The sequence below is a fragment of the Neltuma alba genome, unplaced genomic scaffold (genome assembly GCF_004799145.2).
Source record: "Neltuma alba isolate B1F8T4 unplaced genomic scaffold, ASM479914v2 tig00013372_pilon, whole genome shotgun sequence".
Taxonomy (NCBI): Eukaryota; Viridiplantae; Streptophyta; class Magnoliopsida; order Fabales; family Fabaceae; genus Neltuma; species Neltuma alba.
This window is the reverse complement of record NW_021637635.1, coordinates 1-26,127: the sequence shown is the minus strand read 5'-3', so window position 1 is coordinate 26,127 and position 26,127 is coordinate 1. Positions and strand designations below refer to the sequence as shown.

The following is a 26,127-nucleotide window of genomic DNA, read 5'->3' as shown; positions in this document are numbered from 1 at the left end:
CGGCATGAGTAATCAAAAAGTTGACTTGTTTAGTACGATAATTAAATCGTATTTGCCAAAGAAAACATCCCCGGTTCCATCCCCTATCCAGCAACCATCAAAGGCAAAAAGAAAAGCCTAATTCGGAACAAGAGATGTTTAACCAGGAAAATTATATAATTATAAAAACAAATTTCTAATGAAAATGCAATAAATTCATTGATAAATGAATGATTTCGTATAAATAATTATATGGTCTTATTGAATTATATGCTTGTTTATTATCATTATGATTAAAAAATATTTTTATTTCTTTGAAGACCTAGATTAAGGATTTAGATTTTAGACAAGTTTTTTACGGAACTTCAGACAAAGTTAAATAGATGATAAGTAGAAGGAGGAAGCCGGAGATGAAAAGAAAATACTACCTCCGGTTCTTGATATAAGATTTTGTTTGAATTTTATTTTGGTGTTAAATATAAAATCCTAATATATTTTGTCTCTCATATTTATGTATTTTTTCTAAAGTAATCATTCTAATAATGGTAATTCTAGCCAATATACTTTATTAGCAAATATATTTTAAGAAAGACAATACATATTTATTACAAATAACTAACTTAACTTCTTTTTTTAATTTTCTCAAATTAGTCAATTAGTTCTTATAATTAGGATAGGAGGTAATACATTAATGGTTAAACTTGTGTTATAAAAACGGGGTGCCAATATTTTTTTAATTTAAATATAATTTTTGGCCGTAGAACATAAATTGGTTTTTTATTTTGAAAGAAATTGAATAATTGGGCAAGGGGATAGATAGGCGGACAGGGAGTAGTAGGGTTTGAGGGAAGAGGTATAAAGGGGCGCGAAAGAGAGGGAATGAGAACTACGGGCGCCTGAGGCCGAGCGCTTCCCTCTTGAGGAAGGGGTGGCGTGGTATTCCACGGGAAAAGGTTATACAGTGTGGCGCACCCTGTTGCGGTGCGTAGGCGCATATCAATTCATTCTCATGAAGGGGCTTCATGGCCGCTTTTCTGCTCTAGTTCATAGCAGTTCAAGCGAGATGTTTGCCCTACATCTCTCTCTTCTTTCTCTGTCTTTACATTCACACATTTCACTTTTAGACGCGTCGTTGAAATTGAATTATTTTGAATAGATTAAGATGAATTGGCATTATGATTCTGAAACTCAATATGCTAACTTCAGATGATAATCTTGTTTCAATTTTCGATTAGAACTGTTAGGTCACAAACATTAAAGGTCTCTGAAACGGTAAAAGATACTTGTTCAGCTTCTTTCCCCTGTGATTTAGGAGGCCATTGCTTCGACTTAAAAAAGCATTTTGTATGTCTTAGTTTTAACGAGACATCGATCTTGGTATGATCACTAGAGTCCTTGTGGTGATTGCAAACTCGGTGGCCCTGTTGGTGAGTAGGAGAGATTAAGAAGGTAAGATAGTTAATAATCCTAAACTAAGAAGTAAGCCATTCTTTCTTAAATTACACCATATTGGAAAAAGGGCAATGTACATGTCAGGGTTGCTCCTCATATAAACAGATGCTGAAACAGTTAACTCCTGTAAGTGAATAGGGTCGGGAGGGAGTATCGGACATTACAATGGTTCAGATGACCCCGAGTCAGTGAGTGAGTCCACCCATGGCTAAAATGCTGGGCAATGCTTGCTTAACTAATTTCCTTGAAATTCCATCATTTATCTGCAGCAGGCATTGATTTATAAGTAGTACTCATCATCTTTGCATAAAGTAACCGATTGTTTGTTTACTTTTAAGCAGTAGTGGAAGGGCAAAATTATGTGTCTTATTTACTGATAATGCCACAAGCACGATCAAATGATCAAGTAATGACGCAACCACTGTTTTTCGAATCAACTGAATCAAATGTAAAACTAGTTTCTAGTTATGTGTCTTATCCGTGAAATAAGCCCTTTTTGATACAATAACCAGCTAGTTATGCAATGGTAGGACAGATGCCAAACTGTTTAGTTACCTTCCTAGCCTTGATTTGCCGGTTGCAGGGCGTGTGCTTTCATTGCCAAGTCTTTTGCGGCCCTATAATATTATTTGTCAGAAGAAATTAAAATGCAATCTGATGCAAACAGAACGATAGGGTTGCAAGTGGAACCTTAAAGATTTTGCACGATAAAAATTATTTGTTTGCAGTTGCCGGAGGGTTTCTAATTTACCTGAGCACTTGTCGTGCCGGCTGGCGTTTCCGTAGAATCAATTGAGAAATTAGAACTTGTATCAGATGCATTAGTGTGAGCGTGATGGCTTGTGTTGTCCTTATATTGTCTTTCTGCGACATCGATCATATGTCTGGTTAAATCATATGTGCCTTTTGCAAAGGTTGGATCCAGTGCGCTAATTTTGCTTTTTGAACCATCTGATAATGTGGATGAAACCTCTGGTTTTCTCCTTTTTGCCCATGCAAAGCCACTAGCACCTGAGGCTGGTGCTGGCCCTGTTAATATACTAAAGCCATGGGGTACGCCATTGATCTGGTAGGTCTCTGACACTGCTTCCGTTGGAAGCTTTGATGGCTCCTTCTGCTGCATAGCTCCTCCTTTACCCTTGTTAACATTTGGTTTAACATCGTCTTTAACAGCTTGTTGAGAATTGTTCTGCTTTTCCTGCACAAATCAGGATACAGAAGTAAATAAAAGCCGCAGTCATCTTCAAGAAATGTAGGATTGTGCACTGAGAAAGATCGAGTACATCAGTTGAAAGTGGGTTACTGAAATTGTTTGGTTCTTGTAGAACTTTACGGACTCGTCTTTGCTTTCTTGCTGTCGCAGACTCATGCACTTTACCTCCTGTCTTTTTCCTGAGATAACGGAGATCCACCTTAGTTGCAGAAATTGGAATTCAAGTGCTCGGTTTTATTGGAAGGCATAACCAGACCAACTACAGTATCTAGTTTAAGAGCTGGCCTCAGTTACTCAAACTTGGACGTAATTAATGGTTCAATGGGCAGCATAACCGTAACAGCTAATGATTATGAAAACAGAATGATGATGTTTTCTTTGTGTAAGGCTTTTTTTTTTTTACTCCAATGGCTCTTTTTCACCGTCGGGCTCTGATATTGAGTGTTAACAACGTGGTTTTGGTGGAAGCAGGAAGTGGTTTTGGTGACTTTTAACATGAAACCAAATACACTCAAAGCTAAATAGAGCCCTGACAATGATGCAACATATAAGTTTCATTCCATTATCACAACAAACGAGAACAAATGCATGGAAAGACGCAAAACAGGGGAGAAGACAAGTAGAAAAATAGTCATGTCCATGACAAATTCTGAAAAGACGAGACCATTTACCTGCGAACCTCTTCCCGATTTTTAGCATCCATTTCTTTGTTGGGTGGATATTTTGGCAGGCTTGAGGGATCACAAGCAAGCGGCTTGGTGTTGAAATACTGTTAATCGGTATGACGTGGGACATAGAATCAGAAATTTAGCTTAATTATATGCATTTGATCAAAATCAAGCAAAATCACAATAAAATAGCATTATCAAAATAAAAATTTCAATCAATGCTAATGGAGCAACAAGTTTAAGAAGTTATCATCTGAAAACCAACATATTCCAGACTCCGGTATCAAAATAAGAAATCAGGAGGTAAGAAGATGCATCTCCAAAATAAAGATTATTCTGAGTGGAGGAATATCCAATATAGATATTAAAATTTGGCAGGATCTACCTCAGACATCAGAGCAGAAGAAGCAGTCCCACGCTCATGGGGATCAATGGATAGTAGAGTCTTCATTAGGGCTAGAGCAGTTTCTGGGATATCTTGAAACCTCTCCGAAAAAGAGTTTTCGTAAGCAATCTGAGGTTTAAACATTGTTGCGTGAGGAAGCTTGCACTTTTTCCAGAATTCATCAGGTGGTGAACCGCAAAGCTTAAAAACTTTATGCAATTGTTCAACCTGTAGGTTCAAGACGAACATCACATTTAACTGTTTTCAAATTTAAATTTTAGATTTAATCTAATATATTCACTGACATGAGTTGATCCTGTTTTGTAAGGTTTAAGAAGTGTTTTTCCACTCAAAATAATGAAGCAATCTCAGGCTAAGTACAGGAGTTCATTCACTCTTTCTATTTACTTTGTTTTGTTTAGTTATCAGCGAAGTGCTTCGGAAGCTTCTGACAATTATGAAGACAGACAGAGTTTGAACAAAATTTTGTTTGAACAACAACGTGAAATTTTATTTATAAGGATTACCTCAGTTCTCCCCTTGAGGATAGGTTTTCCCAGAAAAAGTTCCCCAAATACACAACCCACACTCCATAGATCCACTGATAATCCATAGTTGGTTGATCCCATCAAGAGTTCAGGAGGACGATACCATAGAGTCACTACGCGACTGGTCAAAGGATGCTTGTTACCTGAGCTAATTGTATTTGCCAATCCAAAATCGCCAATCTTGAGTATACCATCATTATTTACTAATATATTGGATACTTTAATGTCTCGATGGATGATACCACGTAGATGACAGTGCTCAACTCCACTCAGTAGTTGTCTCATGTAACATTTCACCTGTTGTACGAAATTAAGAAAAAATGCAAATTATAACCAATAAGAGACCTTACCCCAGATATTTCACAAGAATAATAATGATAAATCAAGGAAACGAGTGTAAGGAGGATTTTCGCTTTCTGCATATTCAGATACGAAGGCGCTAATTGTAAGTTTGGGTCGGACCTAGTAATCAGACTAGTTCATTTCCAGACACAAAAATTAAGATGGCAGAGAAACACATTCAGATCTATCAAAGGACAAGAGGATGCATAATGTTTCATTCCATGAAGCCACAAGCTTATCAAGAATGAGATGCTGACAAACCTGTGAATCCTTGAACGTTATGTCAGGACATGATACTAGTCCCGCAAGATCATGCTCCATATATTCAAACACAAGGTATAAACTACTTGATAGTCGGGATGTAATTACACCCTCCAGTTTCATAATGTTTGGATGGTCAAGCCTGCGAAGAATTGTAATTTCTCTCGACATGAACCTCACGCTGTCAGGCTGAAAATTGTCAAACCGAACCTTCTTCAGGGCAAACATCCTCCCAGTTTCAACTTCACGTGCTCGGAACACACTGCTATATGTACCTTGTCCAATCTATAGATAAAAACATATTGAAAAGAATGATCAGAAAATGAAATCCGGGGACTAGATTATGACAATACGGCCCAGCAACGATAATAATCGCAAACAAAAAAAAAAGATATTTCCTAGGGTGAGAATTTGAAGACACCACGCTTAGCTTGCTCAAACCAATTTCCTTGCAAGCATGTTACAATTTCATAGGCTGTTAACGACAAATTGTCCTAGTAACAGTGCTGCGTGCCATGCTTAGATGAGATCTCAAACTCGAACTTGGCAAAAAATATTCTTTCGGATCCAGACTGACAATTCTTTAATATTCTAAAATAACTTCATATGATGTTAGTTTAGTTTGAAAATACACCAATGCAATCCTTATTATAATCTTATCACAGTTGTACTGCCTTTGCCAAGCAATACAATTCTAAGCTTTATTACCTTGTCTATAGCCATTTCCCAATAATCCTTAAGCAATACCATTTTATTGCATGGACTCAACATCACTTTGTCATAGTAGCTAAGCAAGTATTCTTTCATTACTGCAGAGTTTACAAGAAACAAATTTTTAAGGAGCTATGGAAGTTGTAGGTGAATTAACTAATCTTGATTTCACTCCACTTGTATGATGATCCTACTTCGTCTTGCCTTAATTAGTAACCCCATACCTAAACCTAGTTTAGCATAAAAGTTGACAAAAACATGAATCACAGTGGAAGTGCGACATGCATAGTGATTAGGATGCCCCATTTCCTTAATACGCACTATTTTTTCAAAGCGTGTGCCGCTGCCATTGTACCTAACCAACAGAATGCCTAGCAAGGCTACATTCAGCATTAGGATGGCCTTCTTCAACTTTAAAACAATTATCGTCGTCGTCGTCTTTTTTGTTGTTGTTGTTATTGTAAATTACTGGAACCTTTCCATTTATTGAGGAAAAACTGAATATTCAAAAGACAAAAGTGAATTAAAGTCAGTCCTGTAATAACAAAGACGAGTATGAGCTTTCCTGCCTTCTCTAATTTTTCAAAAGAATCTGCTCTGAGGGGCACCCATCCATGAATAGCTTCGCCCGCAGCAGCTGTGAGCCAAGGGGGCCATCCAGCCGCATTCAGCTCCGCTTCCACCAACCGATGTGAAAGCCCCATCTTGAAACTGAAATTCCCGCTTCCTTTGGAGCTATCCTTCCCGGACTTCTTCCCATCTCGATTGCAATCCTCCGATTTTTGATCCCCTTTACCGGCAGAAGCCAAGGTCCCCGATCGGGATTTGGACGGAGGTTCCACAATAGCGGACCCATTGTTGGTACGCACCTTCGAGCGCAAGGGTGAATCTCCGGCAACCAAATTTTTGGAGTTAATGCAACCCATTTACCTCCAAATCCCGCCAGAATCGACCAAGACTCAATAAACGCGATCGATCAATTCAATTCGGGATATGGAAGAAGGTAGGGGCATCGGCCCTACATGAGTTCAAATGTGGTTGCATCACCTCCGAAAATGGTCGTCATTGAGAATGAGATGAACCCAGAAACGGGTACATTGGGAATCCCCCCTTCCCCCAACCCTTTCTGTCTCGTCTTCGATCCTTTTCTGTCCCAATTAGGCTTGCGAGGTCTGCGGGGGATGGACGATATTCGATTTCAGGGAGTTGGTGGTGTCCGAAAGCAGAGGAAGAGAAATTCGCGGGTCCGAATTGCTTCATAATTTTGGGGTTTCTTGGAATTTTGAAAGAAAGGAGAAGAAAAGGTGTAATGTAACCGTTTGGAGGCTCTGTGATCGTTTTCCGTTAGTTGAATAGAGACATCGATTAACAGGGGCAAGTACCATGGTGGTCGTGGGGGGATGCCATTGCCAGCCATCTTCTTGGTGGCGCGCCACTCTCCGTCCTATTCAGCGGGAAACATTAGAATTGAATTGCGACAGACACTGTTTAGTTTTGAACTTTTTGATTATCACCAGTGTCGCGTATCAACATTTATCACTGTTCAGCATGGATGTAATTAATATAAATAATTTTTTTTGGATATATTTTCTTTTTCCCCCTAGAAGTGGGATTTTTTTTTACTTTATCTGTGCAGAAAAAAAAAATTAGACACTATTTGTAGTTGATCAATGTTTTATTGATATAATTTTAATAAAAAAATATGTTCGGCATAAAATTATATTCCATCGTTGTTGTCTAATTGAATTTTTAGTCTATTTTTATTGGAAGAGGGGCACATAATTTCTCTTATATGCAAGAGAAAGGGTTAATATAATTTTTAGCCCCTTAAGTTTGTTTTCATTTTGGTTATGGTCCCTCAAATTTCAAATTATAGGTTTTGGTCTCTCTAGAGACAAAATGGTCAAGTTTTTATTGGATTACAAGTACTAATATTTTAAATAAAAAGAAACTTGGAGACCAAAATCTATGATTTAAAATTTGAGAAACCAAGACCAAAGTGAGGATAAATTTGAAGAACCAAAGTTTGTACCAACCCCAAAAAAAACTAAACTTACACAAAAAGAATACTCCTCTGATCTTTAATATAAGACCATTTTAACTAATTTGATTAGATTAAGGAAGTTAGGTAAGTTAATTATAAAAAAAGTGATACATTTTTCCTAAAACACCGTAATCATCTTTTTTAATACCCCCTCTCCTTCTTCTATTTGATTATGGTTGAGGAAATATCTATAGGGGTAATTTAGAGAAAATTGATAAATATGAGAAATAAATCTTATAGTTAGGACCACAACCAACTCAAAAATTAGTTTCTATATTAAGGAGTGGAGGACTAACAACAACAAGGGTGATATGATGGATTCTACCATTGAAAATCTCAAACATGGTCTTTAGGGTCTGTTTGGTTTGAGGGGAGGGAGGGGTAAGGGAGGGGAGGGGAGGGAGGGGTAAGGGAGGGGAGGGAGGTTTCATCCTTACCTTGTTTGGTTTGATTAAAAAGGAAGGGAGGGAAGGATATTTAATGATCCCTTGTTTGGTTCAAGAAGGGGAGGGGAGGGATAGTAATAATCAATTTACCATTTTACCCTTACATATTAGTTTATGTTTTTTATTGATATATTATATAAATTAATTTACATCTTAATTTAAATCATATAATTTAATAAAAATTCAGTCTTATCATATTAATATGTGTATTAAAAAATTGGTACAGTAATTTTTTATTCTAATTAATATAATAATATTTTAAAATAATCAAATTAACAAATTTTATATGCTCTAAGAAAAATGAAATTTTATTCTCTTTAGGCTATCTTTTTTTCCAGCTTTAAAATATATTTAATAAATAATATATTTATAAAAAAAATTAATTTTATAATATTATAATTTTTTATTTAAACAATTTTTTATAATATATTTTTAATTATAATAATGTATATATTTCTTATTTTTTACTTAGGATAATATATTTTTTATTTGAAATAAATATTATAATAATATATTTTATGGGTAGAAGTGGAATATTAAAAAAACTATGAGAGCATAATGGTCCAAAAATTTAACTCCCCTTCAAAAACCCCCAATTTGAAGGGGAGCCAAAATGGGGAGGGGAGAGGAGGGGAGGAGAGGGGACATTTTAGCTCCTCTCCCCTCCAAAATTTTTAACCAAATGAGGGGAGGGGCTCATTTGCCCTCCCCTCCCCTCCCTCCAACCAAACACACCCTAACACGAAAGAGAAATCACTCACGAAAAACAAGGCTGAGATGAGATGAGATGAGATGTCTAAATCACGAGATTTATCCCATACCTAAAATTGAGTTCTCAGCTTGCATTGAAAAACGATGATACGCAACACTACGTATGTGTCCAAGAAATAGCTATAAGAACCAAATTTAGCTCCTTTGCTAATGAAATTGAACTATACATCATAGAAATATAAAAATCAACTGTTCAAATATTTGCAAGCATATGGATAATTCATTACAATGAACTACCAAGTACGAGGATATAAATAAAATACATACATTGAAGAACAGCACCCTCTGAAAAGCAAGTTGCAAGAGGTTTGAAAGCTTACAAGGTAACAATAAGCCAAAGAATTCTGTGAACTTTCCATGTGAATCCAGCTTTCCAATTTTTCTTTGTGCTCAACTTTCAAGGAGAATTAGACAGTACCAGGAACAGCCACAAAGTCTATAATTACGGGGAGACAATAGATAAGTAATCTTCATACATGTGATTGTGAACATGGTATACAGAAAGTGTTACATACAGAGAACCTAAGTGAGTTAACCAGAAAGTTGCACAACTGATCTTTGACACCAGACTATACTATGATTTGCTCCTCTTTCAAGCGTAATGCGACTGGTCTTTGGTCATTATTTCCAAAATCCATATCTTTAAGCAGAGGATGCTTCTCAGGCACCACTCTCTGTGGTTTGACGAGCACTGAATTGCTATTAGCTGTGTTGTGGCTGCTGGTTTTAGCAGCAGGAACATCATGGTTATGTTTTCCCTCATAGGTAGTTATGACAGCTTTGGGGTCTGTTGAAGCCCTCTCAACATGCTTACGCACATTGCATCCTGCACTGGTGCATTTGTAATAACTCCTGTTCATAGAATTTATGCAGCATAAACAACATAATTAGATTTACCCCAAAAAAATTTGAAAAAAAAAAAAAGATTGTCTCGTATGAAACAGAGAAAAAAGAATGTAAATTATTCGGATAAGGCCACTCAAGTGCTCTCCTTACAGGGTTATTAAACTCATTATCAGAAAGTGGCAAAAGGAATCCCAAAATTAATAAACGGGACTTTTAAGCGGATTAAGGGCAACATATATGCAGAGAAGCCAAAAGCATGAAGAATGGACTTGCAACAAAAAATGTCAAGAAGGTGAATGACTTTAGCCCAGTAACTCTTAAAAACTATGTAGTTGATTAGGGGGTAGCGAATTAAAAATTTCATGAAAGATGATAACCTTAAGGATTCAATCACTTCATTACGATATATAATTCCGAATGCCCTATTTACTCTTTTTTACGATTCTTTACCCCCCTTCGTTCACATTGGGAAGGTTTGAACTCAAGTTACTACCAACACCTCACCCTATCATCCCAGCTAATCTAACCCCAAGTGGCTACATATTTACTCTTCTTTATCAGCCAAAACCTAAGCTTCCACTTCAAATGTACAAAGACAATCAAGATTTAAGACTAAATTAACAAGAAAAACTTCCCGGGCAAGGAAGCTGTATGTCAGGATTGGTGTCATTAAGAATCGGAAAAGAATTCCAATCAAGCACTTCTGCTTCTGTCCCTGAGCTTAAGCTAATTAAGACCAGAAAATCAATGAAGGAATAATATTGTATACCAAATATCTAAATTTCCCGGTTCTAGTTTATGATGTTGTAATTGAATCATTTTCAAAAATGCATGTTGGCTGCAAGAGAGTTTCATAGATGTTGCAATTTGTAACATGAAAGCCGGTGCCAGAGGTCATATTGCTACTTAACATAGACAGACTGAGTTCTGTATCAGAAAACAAACCCAAAACTTATTGTACCTCAATAATGCTGATTCACCTTATCCAAAAACAGTTCATTTTTATGTCACTTAACCATTCTGTAATGTTTCTGAAGTTGACCTTATTAGAAGATACTGTAATGAACAAAAGGTTCCCGTCTTTTTTCCCCCACTTATGAACAAGGTTCCTGTATGTTTTATTAACTTTAGAGGCTACACTTAGAGAACATGAAATCACTCCTCCCTTAGTATGATTTCAACATTGTAACTCGGTAGAATCATTTCTTTCTTTATTTAATTGTAACTCGTTAGAATCATTTCTTTCTTTATTTATTGAGAAGATAGGAATCAACAGGTCAAGTGACCACCTTGGATAGGGATTTCCCTTTACTACTTTTTGCCCGTACTTGCGCCACCTGTAGCCATCATCCAGAAGATCAACTTCACTTCTTGTTTGCACAATGATTTTGGGCTCTGTGACAGTCTTGTGAGACATAGGTGCTTCAGAAGCCCCAAGATCAGTGTTTCTGCAAAATTCAGTTTATATTATGAATTGGCAAAATGGTTGGCAAAAAAAAAAAAAAAGCAAAATGTGTATCTACATGATATAGGATTAAAAACGTGAAACTTGCCTTTTCTTGGGATTTGGCTCACTGACATCCCCCTCCTCTTCCCTTAAATCAGGATCACCCCCTTCCTCACTCTCACTTGATCCAGTTAACTGCCTGTGAGCACCTTGATTGGATGAGGGATCACTTTCTGGCACTGAATGATCAGGCATGCTTTCACCAAGCTTGTTTAAATTTCCCGCCCAACCTTGTGTAGTCGAGTCAGACTGAACTTGAACACTTGTATTTCCATTTAAATCAGAATTATCTTTGACACGCTTGTTTGGCTGAGGCAGTTCATGATTATGCTGACCTTTATAGATAATTTCAGTTATGTGACCATCAGGGGCACGCTCAACCTTTTTTTTTACTGGGCAATTCAGATGCGTACACTTGTAGTAGCTCCGTGGGTACTCACTTCCTTTGACCTGCTTCTGCCCATACTTACGCCAATTGTAGCCATCATCTGCAGGTTTATCAATGGCTAAGGAAGGAAGTTGAAATTTCTTATCAGTGTGAGAAACATCTGAAGTCTCCATTTGAGCACTTCTAGAATCTGATGCAGATGGTGCCACTTGCTGGTCTGAAGCTTCACTTGGAACAAAAGATGGCTGCTGTGCCAATGGTTCACCAGGAGCTGTTACAGCAGATTGTTGATGATCACCTTGCATGTGCATATGAGATTGCACCAGGGCAGCTTGAGCTTGAACTTGTGCCAAAGCCTGCTGATGGGATATCCCAAAGGGGCTCTGTAAATGAAGAGACAATAAGACACTCATGAAAATATATCCTTTGTCCTTAGGCCAAAATATGTATATGTGTATGCAAATACCACTGCCCACAAGAAAATACCACATGGATGTGCAACAAAGGGGGAAATGCCCAGTGGCATCACAAACAGACACGACGTCTTATTCATTATCCTGCACATTCACCTATTGTCAATCTACGCAGGACAAACATCTCTTCCATGGAAGGTAATGCCTTATAAGAGCAACTTTGCGACCCAACTATGTTTCACCCAGAAAATAACTCCAAAAAAAAAATCGCAGGAGGAAGACAGATCTGAACTAGCATGTTTGCTTATAAAATTCAACATGATAAATGAGAAGTAGATATAGTTCAAAGATAAGCAATTCCCTTTATTGACCCACGAATCCTTAAATTTTTACATTTTCTTGTCGTTTTCAAGCAACGTAGATGTTAACAGACAAATTGCTATCATGAACTTTTCGTCTTCAAATATTTGTTGCGAAAGTAAGCATTCGTTAAACTAGCCAGGGAACTAATCACCTCTATCACTTTCTTCAGTTTTACAGCATGTGATTCAACATATAGAACTACAAAACGAGGAAAATTGTAGACTTTTTTTCAGTTTTCAATCAGTGTCAAAACTCAAAGTTACAATTCCTTCGTCACCAGAAGCTAGAATAAGCACAAGGAAAATAAAAATAAAAATAAAATATTTATTTTTTTTGAAGAAAAACAAAATTACAATCCCCTTAATAGGATTAAAGGTTTCTCTAATCAGTTTCTCTTTTACTCTGGAATCTAGATCACATAGTTATTGCGCCATACTATGTCATAAAAGAACTTTATGAATTCAGTGAAACTACTTGGAACAATTAAATAAGATTCCAGAAGATCACTGCTCGACTGTAAATACCATGCTGTTAACTAAAAATGAATATGCTATAGAATAGAACCCCACTTTCAGACTAATAACAATAATATCAAAGAATCCCAGAGCAAACAAACTGCAGTTCGCAATTGCCAAAACTCATCAAATTTCAATTGTCCAAAAACAAATATATTATCCGTCCAATCATGAGCAGCAATGAAAAATCATTTGAACCAGTAACTCAGTTGGCATAGGATGATGCATTTTTTGAGACAAATAGATATCAGGTGCGTCAAAACTAATCAAATTTTAATTTTAAAAAGGAAAAAGAAAAAGAAACGACCATATTTCCAAGCATAAGCATCAATGAACAACCATTTAATTAAAGCAGCAATACAATAGGCGTAGATTGATGCAGGTTTTCTTTTATATATATAGAAATGAGCTGCCAAGTTCATAAACAGAATCCCATAAATGTTAACCCGAAATTCAAGGGAAAAGAAGCTCGACTACAAAAAGTCAACCCATTCAATTACCTGCGGCGAAAAGAAGCCCGGTGAATTGAGCAGTCCGGAAGGGCTTAACCCAGGTGGAACGGTAAACATTGGTGAACGAGCAATAACCAGATTCATGGGTCTACTCTGCTTGAAAGCCGAATTCTTCTGGGCCCCATCCTCAGCAGTAGCTTCTTTGAAGGAATTGTCGGTTGAATTTTCCGGAAAGAAGCTAGGCCTCGCACCTAGAGCAAGCGGAGAAGCCATAGCTCCGGCAAGCAACTGAGAAAACGACCGACAGTCAGAGTCGGGGTAATTATCGGAGAAGAAGCTGGATACGAGGGTCATCGGGCCGGGGCTCGCGCCTGGCCCACCGGAAAAGAAGACCTCCATGGAAGGCCGAGGTGGGAGAGTGATCGTTGGGCGTGGCGGTGGCGCCGTGGCTGATCCGCCGTTCTTCGCGGCCATTGGTTGATAACGACCGTCGTCAGATTTCCGTACTTGGCAGCTAGAAGTGGTGGCGTTGTGGCGCTTTCTTCTTCGTTAATCGCGCAATTGATGGTTTCGTGCAGTCTTGAAACTCAGTGTAAGAAAGTCCACGGAGCAGAAACTGCAATGATTTCTTTCCTCCTCCAATTCTTTGCTGTTCCATTATTGTATGATTATTTCTTTATTATTACTACTATTTAAGATAAAGGCAACTTGCTTGTCTCCCGCCTATTCACCCCCATTTCCCCCGTTTTAGCTTCATTTATTATTTATTTCCTAACATTAATATGTTTTTGTGCATAAAAACTAGTACCAGTGCTCGTTATGTTGATAATATTTTTATGAAATACTATTAAATTTAAACCATTTTTCCAGCAATTAAATTTAAACCATTTAAAGCGATACAAATCCCACCTAACAAACCGAAATAGAGGATTAGAGACATTAAAAAAAAGCATCATTTATGGCCAACATGGCTGATTCTTCTATTTTATTAGTGAAATAAATTTTCATTACAGCAAATTGTAGTATTAATAATAATTTGAATTAACATACGATCTTGTGTCTTCATATGGGTATTATTTATTGGACAAAACTAATTAAAGTTATATATTGAATATACTGTTTCAAAATTAAACCATAACAAGTTCATTGCCAATTCAATAAAATAATAAGAATAGTACTATAATATGTAAATTATAAAACATCAATACACGATTTGTAAATTATAAATACAGTCACTGATTTCTGAAATCCTATAGTATGCGATGAAATGTGTTTAATTATTATACGCATGGAAGAGTAAAAATAAAAACTAAATGACAACATATAAAATAAAAAATATTTATTTAAATTGACATCACTGGGACGCGAGAGACCATAGGCACATTATCGCCCTGAGCGGACCGGCGATGCGGACGTCCAATGAAACTGACCACCCACTCGCGCCGTCTTCTTCCTCCCTTTTAAACTGCCTTTCTTGCTGTTTCTGGCTGCGTTCTCTCACCGGTTTTTTTTTTCTTTTTATTTATGAAATTATTTTTGGAGAATAAAGTCTAAAAGATCAACACTTAACCGAATTAACAGAGAGTATTAATAACTTTTATTGGAACGCATTTTAATGTTTTCATATGATTTTTTTTTTTTTTTTGCCTTTTGAAATGGCAGGATGCTACCAACCAGACTTCGAGAGATTCATTTTAGCGTGTTAGTTCGGAGCAAGTGGGAAAAGCAGCGCACGGATGCGCCTATGATAACCATAAATATGGGGAAGGCCAGAATTAAAGAAAAAGGCCCCTCCAGCGGGTCAAGTGGGCAACAAGTTGAAAAGAGAAAACCCCAACCAAAAAAAAAAAATTAAATTTTAAATTTTTAAATTAATATTAGTCATTATACTTGTAAAGAAAATAATTATACTTAAAAAAATAAACGGCAACATATTTTTATAATAATTCTTGATTTAAAATTTTATAATTATTTTTTTGGGATTTTTTTAAGTTAAAATGTGGGTGCATATTTTTATTCATAATTAATATACCACCTCAGCTAGCCGCGCTGAATTCAGGGGAAGAAGTTTATGCTCAAAGTTCTATTAGAAAAAACGCCCATACTTGATATCCAGTAATATATCCAATATTTTTCTGATGAGAGGATATCGTGCTTGATAAAAATAAATAAAATAACATACAACTCATTGTTCATCATTTATCATTACCATATTTGTTTTATATTTTAAAAATATTATTTCTAAGTCTTGGATACAGGAAGTTTCACACCCAGCTAGCTATTCACCTTTCTATTTATCCTATCAATTCTCATCATGCTCTTAACTCTTGTCATTTTATTTGTAAAACATATAAAAGATTTTTTTTCTTACTTATAAATCACGTTATTAAATTTTTAATATAAATATAGTACTCTATCTTTTATTTATTATTGCGGATATTGTTATTTTATGAAAAATTGTACTATACTTCCTCTTGTCGTATTTATAAGCTTTAAATTCGAAAATGGGTGTAGTCCAACTTATAAGCTTTGATTTGGTGTTTGTCTTAAAATGTAATGTATTTTTTAATTTTATCTTTAATTATTTATTTTCTCGTATTGCCATAATCTCTTGTCACGTTTTCTCACGCATTATCTTTTGTCTTTTTCTCATTTATTATAAAAACACATCTAAAAACAAAATTATATCTCTGATTTATTTATTATATTTAACTAATTTAAACTAATTATTCGTTATCCTCAAACTAGTTATCTGAAGTTTATAATAAGGACCGGAACGAATATATTGAATAGGGATCAAATCTAAAAGTTATCCAATTTTAAGACCAGAAAAGCAATATACTTCTTGAGTTCTCATCACCGTATTACTGGAATGAATGAGAAATAATTAAGAAGATGTAGTTAAGAAGAACATAGAATGTAATAATATTTAATATTCGTATTTTACCTAAGAAATATAATACTCCTACCATTCAAATTCTCATCTGTTAGATAATTAACCCCGCTATATATTTGTCATAACAGGATGCTTTCCGTTTCACCTTAAAGGCGACGAATAAAAAGCGTGTTTCATGGACCCATCAGCAATAAATACTTGAATAGAAAGAGAAGCAGGGAACACAGAGTTGTTATGGAGTCTTCAATACGGCAACAAGTGGCTCAACTAAAGACCAAAGCCAATGTATATATATAGCGGTTGTTACTCATAAAAATAGATTTTTTTTTGCTATAACTTGTAACAATTTTGTATGAGCTTATATTCACGAATACTCTCATGGATGATATAAATTGAAATTAATAAAAAAAAAGGCGCATTATTCATTAGCAATAACTAGTGAATTTGATTTTAAATTGGATTTTAAAAAAAATGTGCTCACTCTCATAAAAATCAATGAAGTGGGAAGTAAGGTGTTGGGGTTGGGAAATCTGACTTTAAGTCAACCGTAAAAGTAGATGTATATACGCATTATTAGACATGACTTCGACCAACAAGCAAGTTGCCACTTGATTGTCTCAGGAAAAATACAAAATTTAGCTGCTTTAATAAGTGATCCGTGATCCTGCTATTTGTTGCTCCTCAATATTAAACAGTCTTGTTTGAACTAATGAAATACTAAAAGATTGTTTAGACTATCTATTTTCAAATTAGAAGTTAAACGTAAATTGTCTAGATTTGTTCTGAACATAACTTGTCAACAACATTATGTGGTCTTCGACTTCTGCCATAAAATTCATTTCCGGGTATAAATTGGTATGAAAATCACCAAACAAACAAATTAAAAAAAATGATGCTCTTCCGATTCTTAATATAGGATCTATTTAACTAACTTGATTAGATTAAAAAATTTAGTTAAGTTAGTTAATTATAAAAAAATGTGACACGTTTTTCTCAAAACACCATAATCATATTTCTTAATACTCTTTCATCCTTTTTTACTTAATTATGGTTGAGGGAGTATCAACAGGGTAATTTAGAAAAAATTGATAAATATAAGAAATAGATCTTATATTTAAGACTAAAATTATCTCAATAATTAAGTCCTGTATTAAGAATTAGAGGAGTGTAACATTAAAGTTAAGATAAGAATCTCGATCGAATGACCATATGGTGTAATTAGTGATGCCATCATAATATGTCTACGAAGGGACTCAATTGCACATATAACTTAATTGAATAAAATAATAGGAATAAGAACCTCTGTCATTTTATGAATGTTAATTAGCTTTTCGTTTGTGAGCTAAGTAATTTTTTCCTTGAAAGAATTAAAATTAATTAAGTAGTAACGCGATGAAATTAATCAATTGGCACACGTTGGTGAAAGAAATGAGCCGGCATTGACAGGTGATGAACACACGCGCAAAATATCCCGAGCATAGTCTTCAGCAAAATATCTAGAAGAACCCGAGAGAATATAGTAATTATTTTTAATTTTTAATCATATATTCGCAATAAATGTGTGGTCATATCGCCATAGGGAGTAGGGAGTAGGCACTGTATGGAAACCTCAAAGTCTTAGAACCTATTCACGATATCTTATTGGGGTGGGGGGTGGCACACAACCTACTCATTATAATATAATTACGAAAATCTTAAATTTTATTAACCTTATTTTGAAATTTAAGACTTTGGGTCCGTTTGGATCAGCGATTGGAAAAGCAGCTTATAGAAAAAGTAACTTATGGAAAAGTGAAGTTGGTAAAAGTTAAATTGGATAAGCTGAATTGTGTTTGGATTGGAGTTCAGACAAGCTAGTTTACAAAAATGAGATTGGAAAAAGCTTGTTTGGATTATAGTTGAGTAAAAGTAATTTTGGCTGAAAAATTGCCAAAATGGGCATGAGTTTTAATAAATAATAAAACATGATTAAAAAAATAATTTCACATAATACAATGAAATTAAAATAATTTAATATGAAGAAGTCATAAAAAATATTTTAAATATAAAGTGAAACATAAAAAAATAAAAGTATATTTTTAGGAGCATATTTAAAAATAAAAATATATTTCTAACTTATTCATTACTTTCAACTAATTTTAATTGATTTTTTATTATCTACAAATTAGTTATTTGAGGCTTATAATAAGAATCAAAAGAAGTAATAAATTTCTTAACTTTTTCTCTCTTCATATTTCAAAAGCCATAAGCTATAAGCCATAAGCTGTTAATTTTAGCTTATAGCTTATTGTAGCTTTTCAGACATAAGCCCGATTGCAAATAAGTGTTGCCAAACAGACCCTACTTTTTTCAATTGAGCTTATAGAGCTTATAGAGCTTATAAGCTACTTATAAGCTCTAAAAAAGTGTTTCCAAACAGGCACTTTGTCAGCAACATTCTCTAAGGCATGGCTGGTCTCATGTATAGTTAACATTTTGTGTTTGTCTAAAAATTTGATACACTTTTTTTTATAATTAATTACATAACATATATCTTTATATATTTATTGTTTTTAACTAATATTTTAACATACCTGATTTTTAGTTAATAGTAGTTGCTAACATATAAGGTGTATATTTTTTCAGGTAAAAAAAAAGAATAGTTTTAAATTTCCTCTCATTTTTTTTGAATATATATCAAAGAATCTATCGTCGGTAGTAGTTATTAATCGCCCCACCGCGAAGCCTTCACTTAAAGATGAACAGTTAGCCACAAGATACTTCTCATGGCTACGGATTCAAACCCCCCTTGCTACTTTGGTTAAAAGACAAGTGAGGCAATTCCCCACCGCCACTTGGTTAAAGGACCAAGTGAAATCAGTATATGTCACATTCGCTGGGTATTTTTCTCTCATATTACCTCCGATCTTTAATATAAAATCTCATTTGACTTTTATATTAGTCTTAAATATAAGACTCCAATTCGTTTTGTCTCTCATATTTGCTCAATTTTTTCCAAGATAGTTCTTCTAATAATTATAGTTTTAACCAACATACTTGATTAGTAAGGATATTTTAGAAAAGACAGCACCTATTCATTACAAATAACTAACGTAACTTGTTTTCTTAATTTCCTTAAATTAATCAGTTGGCTCTTATAATTAGGACCGGAGGTAATATTTGTTATGAACAGGATAAGGATAGTGGGTGCAAGTGGCAAGTGTCCATGAGTCGAAATCCAAGTCCAGTGATGCGTCTTAATTTTCCTGAGAAAATGACGAGCATGAAGAAGAAGAAAAAAACTAAATGCGGAGGAGAGGGGAGACAGACATCACATTCACCGGCTTACCAATTTTCTTGTCCAAAATATCTGTCCTGGTTCCAACTGTCCATCTGGCCTGGCCTCCATAACCCCATTGGCTAACCCCGCATTTGCATACTCCACGCATTATTTTTTTGGTGATGCAAGTTTTAGACGAGCTCGTTCGCAAGCTAAGGAGAGAAAATTTAACTCATAATTTTTTACAGGAACTAGCTCAAATAGAGAGGCGTATGCACCCCGCATTTGCATACGTGGGTACATTACTTTCTAGCGGTGTATTTAATTTGGAGGCAAGAGAAGCATTTGTGAAAAATATCTTCGACCAAATTTTTCTCATAAAATTACTTTTAAAAAGCTAATTCAAGCACTCTATAACTTTTCTATTCAGCTTTAAATATACTAAAATCTCTTTACTTGATTTAATAAAAATTAAAAAAAAAAGATTATTATATGAAATTATTAATATATATATAACTTATATATTTTCTTACAAATTAATCCTAACATTTGATAATGATTAGAATTTAAGGCGCATACGTAAAAATGTTCTAATAAATATGAATATTAAGGAAAAAAAATAGTTGGTGTAAAATACAGGAGAGAATTAAATGAACTCTATACTCACGACCGGCCAGTAGTGTCGAAATCTTTTTATCTTATGCTAAATAATATATAATGCTTCCATTAAAATGTATAGATCATATTCAATGAGACAGCTAGACGGGAAGCGTTTAAACCAATGGTTTATTACGAATATTATATGTTTTGATAAATAAAAAAATAGAAATGTCAGATGCTCATTCATGAATACTTCAGGCCAAAAATATGTTTCACCCAAACATTTTGATATTTGCTCTGATTTTAGGAGACTCAATTACTCAGTGTTCCTCGCGAAACAGTTTGGCAGCAAAAATGTTGTTTAATAATCTAATTAAAAAAAAATCTTCGACCACGATGAAAAATAACGAAATTAACCCCAAAAAGTTATCATAAAAATGTGCGAAACATGAAAAAGTCATACAAAAGAAGTCGTGCTTTTGTCACCAAACTAGCAGGGAGTGACCGGTGACGTGTCCAATAACTCTCATTCACCTCATGAAGACATAAAATAAGGTGAGGGGCCGGGCATATCTCAACGGTCTACGTTTAAATTTATTGTTTCCACGACTTATGCAAGTATTCAATGAATGTATTTGCAACATGCCAAATCCAAACACCCAAATAAATAGTAAACAAATGGACAACCTACTGCATGGTTTCGCCAGCAGTACGCAACCTAATTATTACTAGTAACACGCTTGTTTTAAAGCCTGGAAATTCTGGAAACATGGAATTTTCCTTAACAACTAGCAGTAAGTGTTTGAATCCAGCGTCTCTTTTCAGCTACCCGACTCAACATGTTTAATCATTCGATCACTGGTTAAAAAGAGTTTTGTCATGCTTCGTGTTTTACCACATTATATACGTGCCTTTCCAACAATAGCAGCCTTCTTACGGATGCAGATCCTTCCAGAGAGAAGTTAGTTAATTTGAAGGAAAAATGCAAAGAAGTGAGCCTTGCTTAATGCTGCATTCCGTCCTCGATATAAAAGCTAGATAACTAATTTAGAGATATTAAAAAAATTGATATCATTAGTTAAGTTATTTATTATTTGTCTGATCTTCCTTATGCTCTTCAATCATGAGTGTTGGATGATTGAAATTATCCCTTGATATGAACCATTTACTGTCAATATGATATTTTGACAAAAATAAAGAATAACAGGAATTAAGATTTATATTTACGATCAAATTTAATTTCAAATTAACTATTATATTAAAGTAATTAACTCAATAAGAGAAATAGCGTTTTAAGACAGTTTTCAATTGTGAGGAATGCCCTATTTTCTTCTGCTTCTCTTGCCATTACAGAAGGACAAACATCACAACATCAATAAGGATGGATACCTAATAGAAAAGTAGGCTCTTGGCCCCAAAAAAAAAAAAAAAAGGCAAGGAGGCTCCCATCTTGTCCTTATCATGGCATAGGAATGTCGTATCCATTTTCTTGTACTAGATAAAACTACCTGTATATTAGTTGCAGACGCTGTCATTACAAGGGCTGAACCTATGACCCTGTCGTTCTTGCTAATGTCTCTGGAGACATTATATTTATAGCATTCAGGCCACTCATAGAAGTGTCATATCTAATCAGTTCAAGCCTTTTTCTTTTATTTTTCTTTTTCGCAACAAGAATAAATAAAAAGTAACTCTCGAAAACAACTCACGCGATCAATCAATTAACACAACGAATAAAAATATAAAATGTAAAATTTGTAGCAAGATAGCAATGCATCGCACATGAGATCTGCCAAGTTAATTAGTTCATTGTCGTCCCACTCTTTGAATGATTGAGTTTCAGGAAAATAAAAAATAGATATTTGGTGATGTTGACTGTTGAGGTTGTATCAGCGTGGGTTCAGTCAGGTTATGGGCGTGTTTCCCGCCGAGAAAAATATTTCTTCTGCTTAAATTAAAAGTGATTTAAAATTGAAGTCGAAAAAATATGCGTTGTGCGGGAAAATCAGAGTCAACAATTTTGGGCCGAAGTGAAGGTTCATCTAGATGATCTTTTGCCGTCGTGGGCTTGTGCTGTGAAAGTCGGCGCATATACTTTAATTGCACCTCCCGGGCGCCAACCTCTAAACAAAGAGAATGTCAGGGCCCTTGGGTCACGAACTGATACCAACTCCTCTTTCCTGTTGGATTCATTATCCTGAATAAATGGACAGTAACCCATCTGAAACGAAGCATTAAAAATACTCCTTCAATTCTAAATATAAAATCCTTATGCTAATGTATAAAGGTTTTATATTTAGTACCAAAAGAGTATAAAATAAGTTATAAGAATTAAGATTAGGGTTGGGATTGAAAAAATTATTAAAAAGTGTTCAATATGAATAATTTCTTGTTATATGAAATTAGACGATCTCATGTAAGTAGAATTGAAAAATGTTATATTCTACCATGATATTCTCCCATCCCACATATATAAATTTGTCAAATTTCAAGTAACAAGCAATCTTTCATATTAAAAAATTTTTTAACATATTTTTTTAATCTTAATTCTTATCTTTTATTTTTAATGGCTCAAGGAAAGTAAATTCCATGTTAACAAGAATTTATGGGGGTTAAACTCGCAATCTTCTACGGACAAAAAGTACTTCATAGCGTTACGCTATGTTGTCAGGTGATTGACATGAAGGCTTGTCCTTTGATCTTTCGTGAAATCACTTTCTTAAGACGTCAATTATGAATGCAACTTAGTTAGAAGACGACATCTCGGGAAAATTGTTACGGTCGCATATCACCTTCGTAGACCCTGTCGCAGAAATCGATAGTTGAAACAGAAATGTCAAACTGAACACACACAAAGGTCTCAATCAACCAGTTAAGGTAGTAACTTGTTATCACCCTTGTCTCTGTCTTTGAAATACAACTTTAGACTTCAAATACTAATAATTCCCGAGAACACCATGAAAGGCGCCAGGCAATGCAGCGCATTGAATACGGAGAAAGCAGAAGACGCAGAAGAGTGAGAGGGAGACGGCGCAGGAGCTGCTTCGCGGTGGCCGTGTTGGACGGTGACGGCGACTTTCATACCCTGAAAGCAATAGCCTCCGCTAGAGAGGTAGTAGTGTGTCCTTGCCTCTGTCAACTGCACCACATCTCTCCCACCACGCGTCAAGTTTTTCACGAACCCTTCGTCTCTGCAATTCTCGTAGCTCGTCTCGTTCACCTCCAGAACGTTGAAGTATCGTTTGTCAAAGTTGAATACTGCATATACATATATCCATCTTTCTCATTTCAGCTCATGAGTTACTCATCATTAACACTAACACTACACATAATCCAAGTAGAAAATAGTAAAAACAGACCAACAGTACTTTTTCTCTTTGGGATTCTTTTAGTCTAAGAAGTTTTCACCTTTTCCTTTATCTTTTCCTGTCGTTATACATCCTCCGTCTAAACATGTATAGCCAGCGTGTTTTTGGTTATTTTTAGGTATGTATAGCTAGAATAGGAAACTGAAGAGTTCCTGGCCAAGAGGGGGGGGGGAAGGGAAGAAAGAAAGAAAGAGAACAAATGGAACTAGAGAATGATGAAATATCTAGGGGCGAATGGTATAGTGATTTTCTGGGTTTCAAATTGGAGAGGACCGGTCCAAATGTAATTCGCGAGGCCTTGGAGTTGGAACTGGGAAGCATTTTCTCGCCATTTTAAAGTCAGATTCTCTTTCTTTTTGTTCTGCTGGAAGCCAGAATTGTTCTTTTAACTTTTGCTTTTCCCTCCTTCTCGCGTCCTTTTAGTTGATAATCACTCAACACTCAACATATGTTATGAAACTGAATTTTACTAGGTGACTATTATATAAACTTAATGTATTTCATGTGCATGAAGCAAATCTTAATATCAAACTTAAATGACGTTGATATCTTTTATGCATGCCAGTTAAAACTTGAAACAGATCAATTCCAGGCATGCTCTACACAGGAGATGGATTAACTATATTATTTCATATGGTCTCAGTAATATTTCTAAATTTAGCAAAAAGGAGAAGGGAATATACTATTTTTTATTTTGGTGCTGTTATTAATGTGTTGATGATATATGCTAGATATTTTGGGCTATGGGAATGGGAATACATTGAGATCTAATGCCATTAAGTACATTGAGAAAGAAGATGCCTAACACCATCATAAACTTCTCTTCAACAAGTAAACTGAAAAACAGACATAGCATGCAGTAGTTACAGCGATCCCCTTGATCCCATTGATCCAAAGTATAGAGATCCAAAATGGTACACTTATTTCATTTGCACTTAGAATTAAAGAATCTAGATCATTTAAGTTATGAGATAAAAATGTCCATCATCAAGGAAAAAATTAATATACTGATATAAAAAAGGTGAGACGCTCAAGCTTCTGAGTTTTTGGATGGCCACCAGGCCAGTACAAGAAGCTCGAAGCGCACATTTGAGTGCCTTTCATAAAACATTTGTGTATACAGTTTAAAGGATTGAAACCATATTCCAATCTAAGACTGTTCGTACAGTGCGGGATCAATGAATTGAATGAAAGAAGGGAGTATCTATATAATAATTGGGGAATGGCGACAGAGAAATTCACATTCAGGATTAATTACTGTGAAATCCATATCGTCAAATAAAGAAAAAAAGAGAAATCGAAAAGGAAGGAAGTTGAACGAGAGCGAGTACTTACGGAGCCAATCGCCAAGAAAGAATTGCTCATGAGCAGACCATTCGTATAGTTAACGTCGTGATTGATCCAGCCTTTGGATCCACCCACCTTGTGCAGCATCGGATCTCCCATCGCAGCCATTATCGGCACCACCACCACCACCATGCTTATCAGTATCACTCTTAATCCCCAGTAGTTTCCCATCTCACTTTTTTCTCTCTTGCCAAACACACGCCCAAGAGAAAATGAGCCAAACTTACACCTCGAGAACCACGTTCTCCAATCTGGAACTGTGAGGCTGTGCTTAGCAGGGAACGGAAAAGTAACGGCTCACTCAATTTAAGAACAACTCCGCACCCGCCACCATGCAACAAGCGTGTAGGAGCTGGCACCATATACATTACTCTGCTGCTAATAAGGGCCCCACTTGATACCCTCTAAGCGATCTGTCACCGTACACGTGTACTTGAACTACCCAATCCCCTCTCATAATTACTCTTCTGCTATTCCTCCCTTGCTTTTTGATCAGCAACTTCAATTTCAGTAACACACCGCGCTTCACATATTACTAAAATTACTTTGGATATTAATTCTCAGTGTTTCATAATAAACCTTTATCGTTTTTTTATATATTTATCTCTCTCTTTTGGCCAGCTAATTTAGTGCTGTGAGCCTGTTGGCTATTTTATATTTGATATATGAATTAAGTTAGTTTCAAGTAAAATCAAGCCTCAAATGAAAGCTGTTCTAACATGTCTTTTATCCTCATCATCATTCATGAAGCTTCAACTTAAAACTTCGAAGGTACAACTCCCTTGTCGTCACTTATCAGTATTAACCGTTATTAATATTTTAGGATTAAGGTGTAAATTTGGGCGGAAAATTTTCTCTCAGAAATGCTAAGCATCTGAATAAGTTAAGGATGGTGTTGTCACTAAAACAATTTGTTGTTAACAAATATATACCCTAATGTTCAAGTATATGTGAGAGAAGCCACTGAATATAAATTTTTAGTTCGCATGCAACTCACCTTTGAAAGATTTTCTTTATTTATTTGGACCTCACCGGCCCTTAAAAGATTAGACGGATATATGTAGGAATATAATAGTAGCATAATAATACGTATAATGAGGTGGAAGGTGCGTGTACAAACAAAACTTGATAGAAGAAAAGCAGAAAAACAGAAAAAGGCGAGAAACTCTTACAAAAAAAAAAAAAAAGCAGTATGCAGCTGCAAAAGATAAATGAATGGGGGCCATGACCATGGGGGAGGGCTAGACAAATAAATTTTTTGGTTAACGAAAATTCTAAACATGTAGTTTTATTAAATTAAACCTTCTTAAATAGGGAGCACTGTTATCTAACTAAGTGGAATTCATTGAATAC

The 26,127-nt window shown here is 35.3% G+C and overlaps 3 protein-coding genes and 1 long non-coding RNA gene across 5 annotated transcripts; 1 reads left to right on the top strand and 3 right to left on the bottom strand.

Annotated features, from left to right (window-relative positions):
• Positions 1–1,407: 1,407 nt before the first annotated feature.
• Positions 1,408–6,991, bottom strand: LOC114736803 (protein IMPAIRED IN BABA-INDUCED STERILITY 1). Its single transcript, XM_028924675.1, has 9 exons — positions 6,129–6,991; positions 4,849–5,133; positions 4,225–4,542; positions 3,698–3,925; positions 3,316–3,413; positions 2,715–2,823; positions 2,183–2,629; positions 1,987–2,048; positions 1,408–1,694 (listed from the first exon to the last, which is right to left on the bottom strand). Exons 1-9 carry the CDS (start codon positions 6,483–6,485, stop codon positions 1,691–1,693), a joined length of 1,908 nt encoding a protein of 635 aa, XP_028780508.1. The 5' UTR covers positions 6,486–6,991; the 3' UTR covers positions 1,408–1,690.
• LOC114736814 (uncharacterized) lies at positions 2,419–3,303 on the top strand. 2 transcript variants are annotated; one of them, XR_003739378.1, is made up of 4 exons: positions 2,419–2,500; positions 2,605–2,725; positions 2,795–3,026; positions 3,116–3,303. It is a non-coding gene; the product is annotated as an uncharacterized LOC114736814 (long non-coding RNA). The 2 variants fall into 2 exon arrangements; XR_003739377.1 differs by lacking the exon at positions 3,116–3,303 and having other exon boundaries at positions 2,795–3,111.
• A 1,954-nt stretch (positions 6,992–8,945) lies between the features above and the next one.
• On the bottom strand, positions 8,946–13,955 carry LOC114736805 (probable WRKY transcription factor 3). Its single transcript, XM_028924677.1, has 4 exons — positions 13,353–13,955; positions 11,220–11,944; positions 10,956–11,114; positions 8,946–9,672 (listed from the first exon to the last, which is right to left on the bottom strand). Exons 1-4 carry the CDS (start codon positions 13,776–13,778, stop codon positions 9,390–9,392), a joined length of 1,593 nt encoding a protein of 530 aa, XP_028780510.1. The 5' UTR covers positions 13,779–13,955; the 3' UTR covers positions 8,946–9,389.
• Positions 13,956–22,097: 8,142 nt separating this feature from the next.
• LOC114736834 (basic blue protein-like) lies at positions 22,098–24,945 on the bottom strand. Its single transcript, XM_028924716.1, has 4 exons — positions 24,850–24,945; positions 24,763–24,811; positions 23,052–23,317; positions 22,098–22,280 (listed from the first exon to the last, which is right to left on the bottom strand). The coding sequence occupies exons 1-4, from the start codon at positions 24,943–24,945 to the stop codon at positions 22,098–22,100; spliced, it is 594 nt and encodes a 197-aa protein (XP_028780549.1).
• Between the last annotated feature and the right edge of the window lie 1,182 nt (positions 24,946–26,127).

What these genes read in the sequence shown, in the direction of transcription:
- LOC114736805 (XM_028924677.1), bottom strand. Translation starts at nt 13,778, where the DNA reads ATGGCCGCGAAGAACGGCGGATCAGCCACGGCGCCACCGCCACGCCCA. An exon ending in GAGCCAAATCCCAAGAAAAG is followed by an intron (nt 11,115 to 11,219) that starts GCAAGTTTCACG and finishes TGAATTTTGCAG; the next exon opens with AAACACTGATCTTGGGGCTT. An exon ending in AAGGGAAATCCCTATCCAAG is followed by an intron (nt 9,673 to 10,955) that starts GTGGTCACTTGA and finishes TTCTATGAACAG; the next exon opens with GAGTTATTACAAATGCACCA.
- LOC114736834 (XM_028924716.1), bottom strand. Translation starts at nt 24,945, where the DNA reads ATGGGAAACTACTGGGGATTAAGAGTGATACTGATAAGCATGGTGGTG. An exon ending in GAGATCCGATGCTGCACAAG is followed by an intron (nt 24,812 to 24,849) that starts GTGGGTGGATCC and finishes TCACGACGTTAA; the next exon opens with CTATACGAATGGTCTGCTCA. An exon ending in CTTTCTTGGCGATTGGCTCC is followed by an intron (nt 23,318 to 24,762) that starts GTAAGTACTCGC and finishes ATGTATATGCAG; the next exon opens with TATTCAACTTTGACAAACGA.
- LOC114736803 (XM_028924675.1), bottom strand. Translation starts at nt 6,485, where the DNA reads ATGGGTTGCATTAACTCCAAAAATTTGGTTGCCGGAGATTCACCCTTG. An exon ending in TAACGTTCAAGGATTCACAG is followed by an intron (nt 4,543 to 4,848) that starts GTTTGTCAGCAT and finishes TTCGTACAACAG; the next exon opens with GTGAAATGTTACATGAGACA. An exon ending in CCGGCACGACAAGTGCTCAG is followed by an intron (nt 2,049 to 2,182) that starts GTAAATTAGAAA and finishes ATAATATTATAG; the next exon opens with GGCCGCAAAAGACTTGGCAA.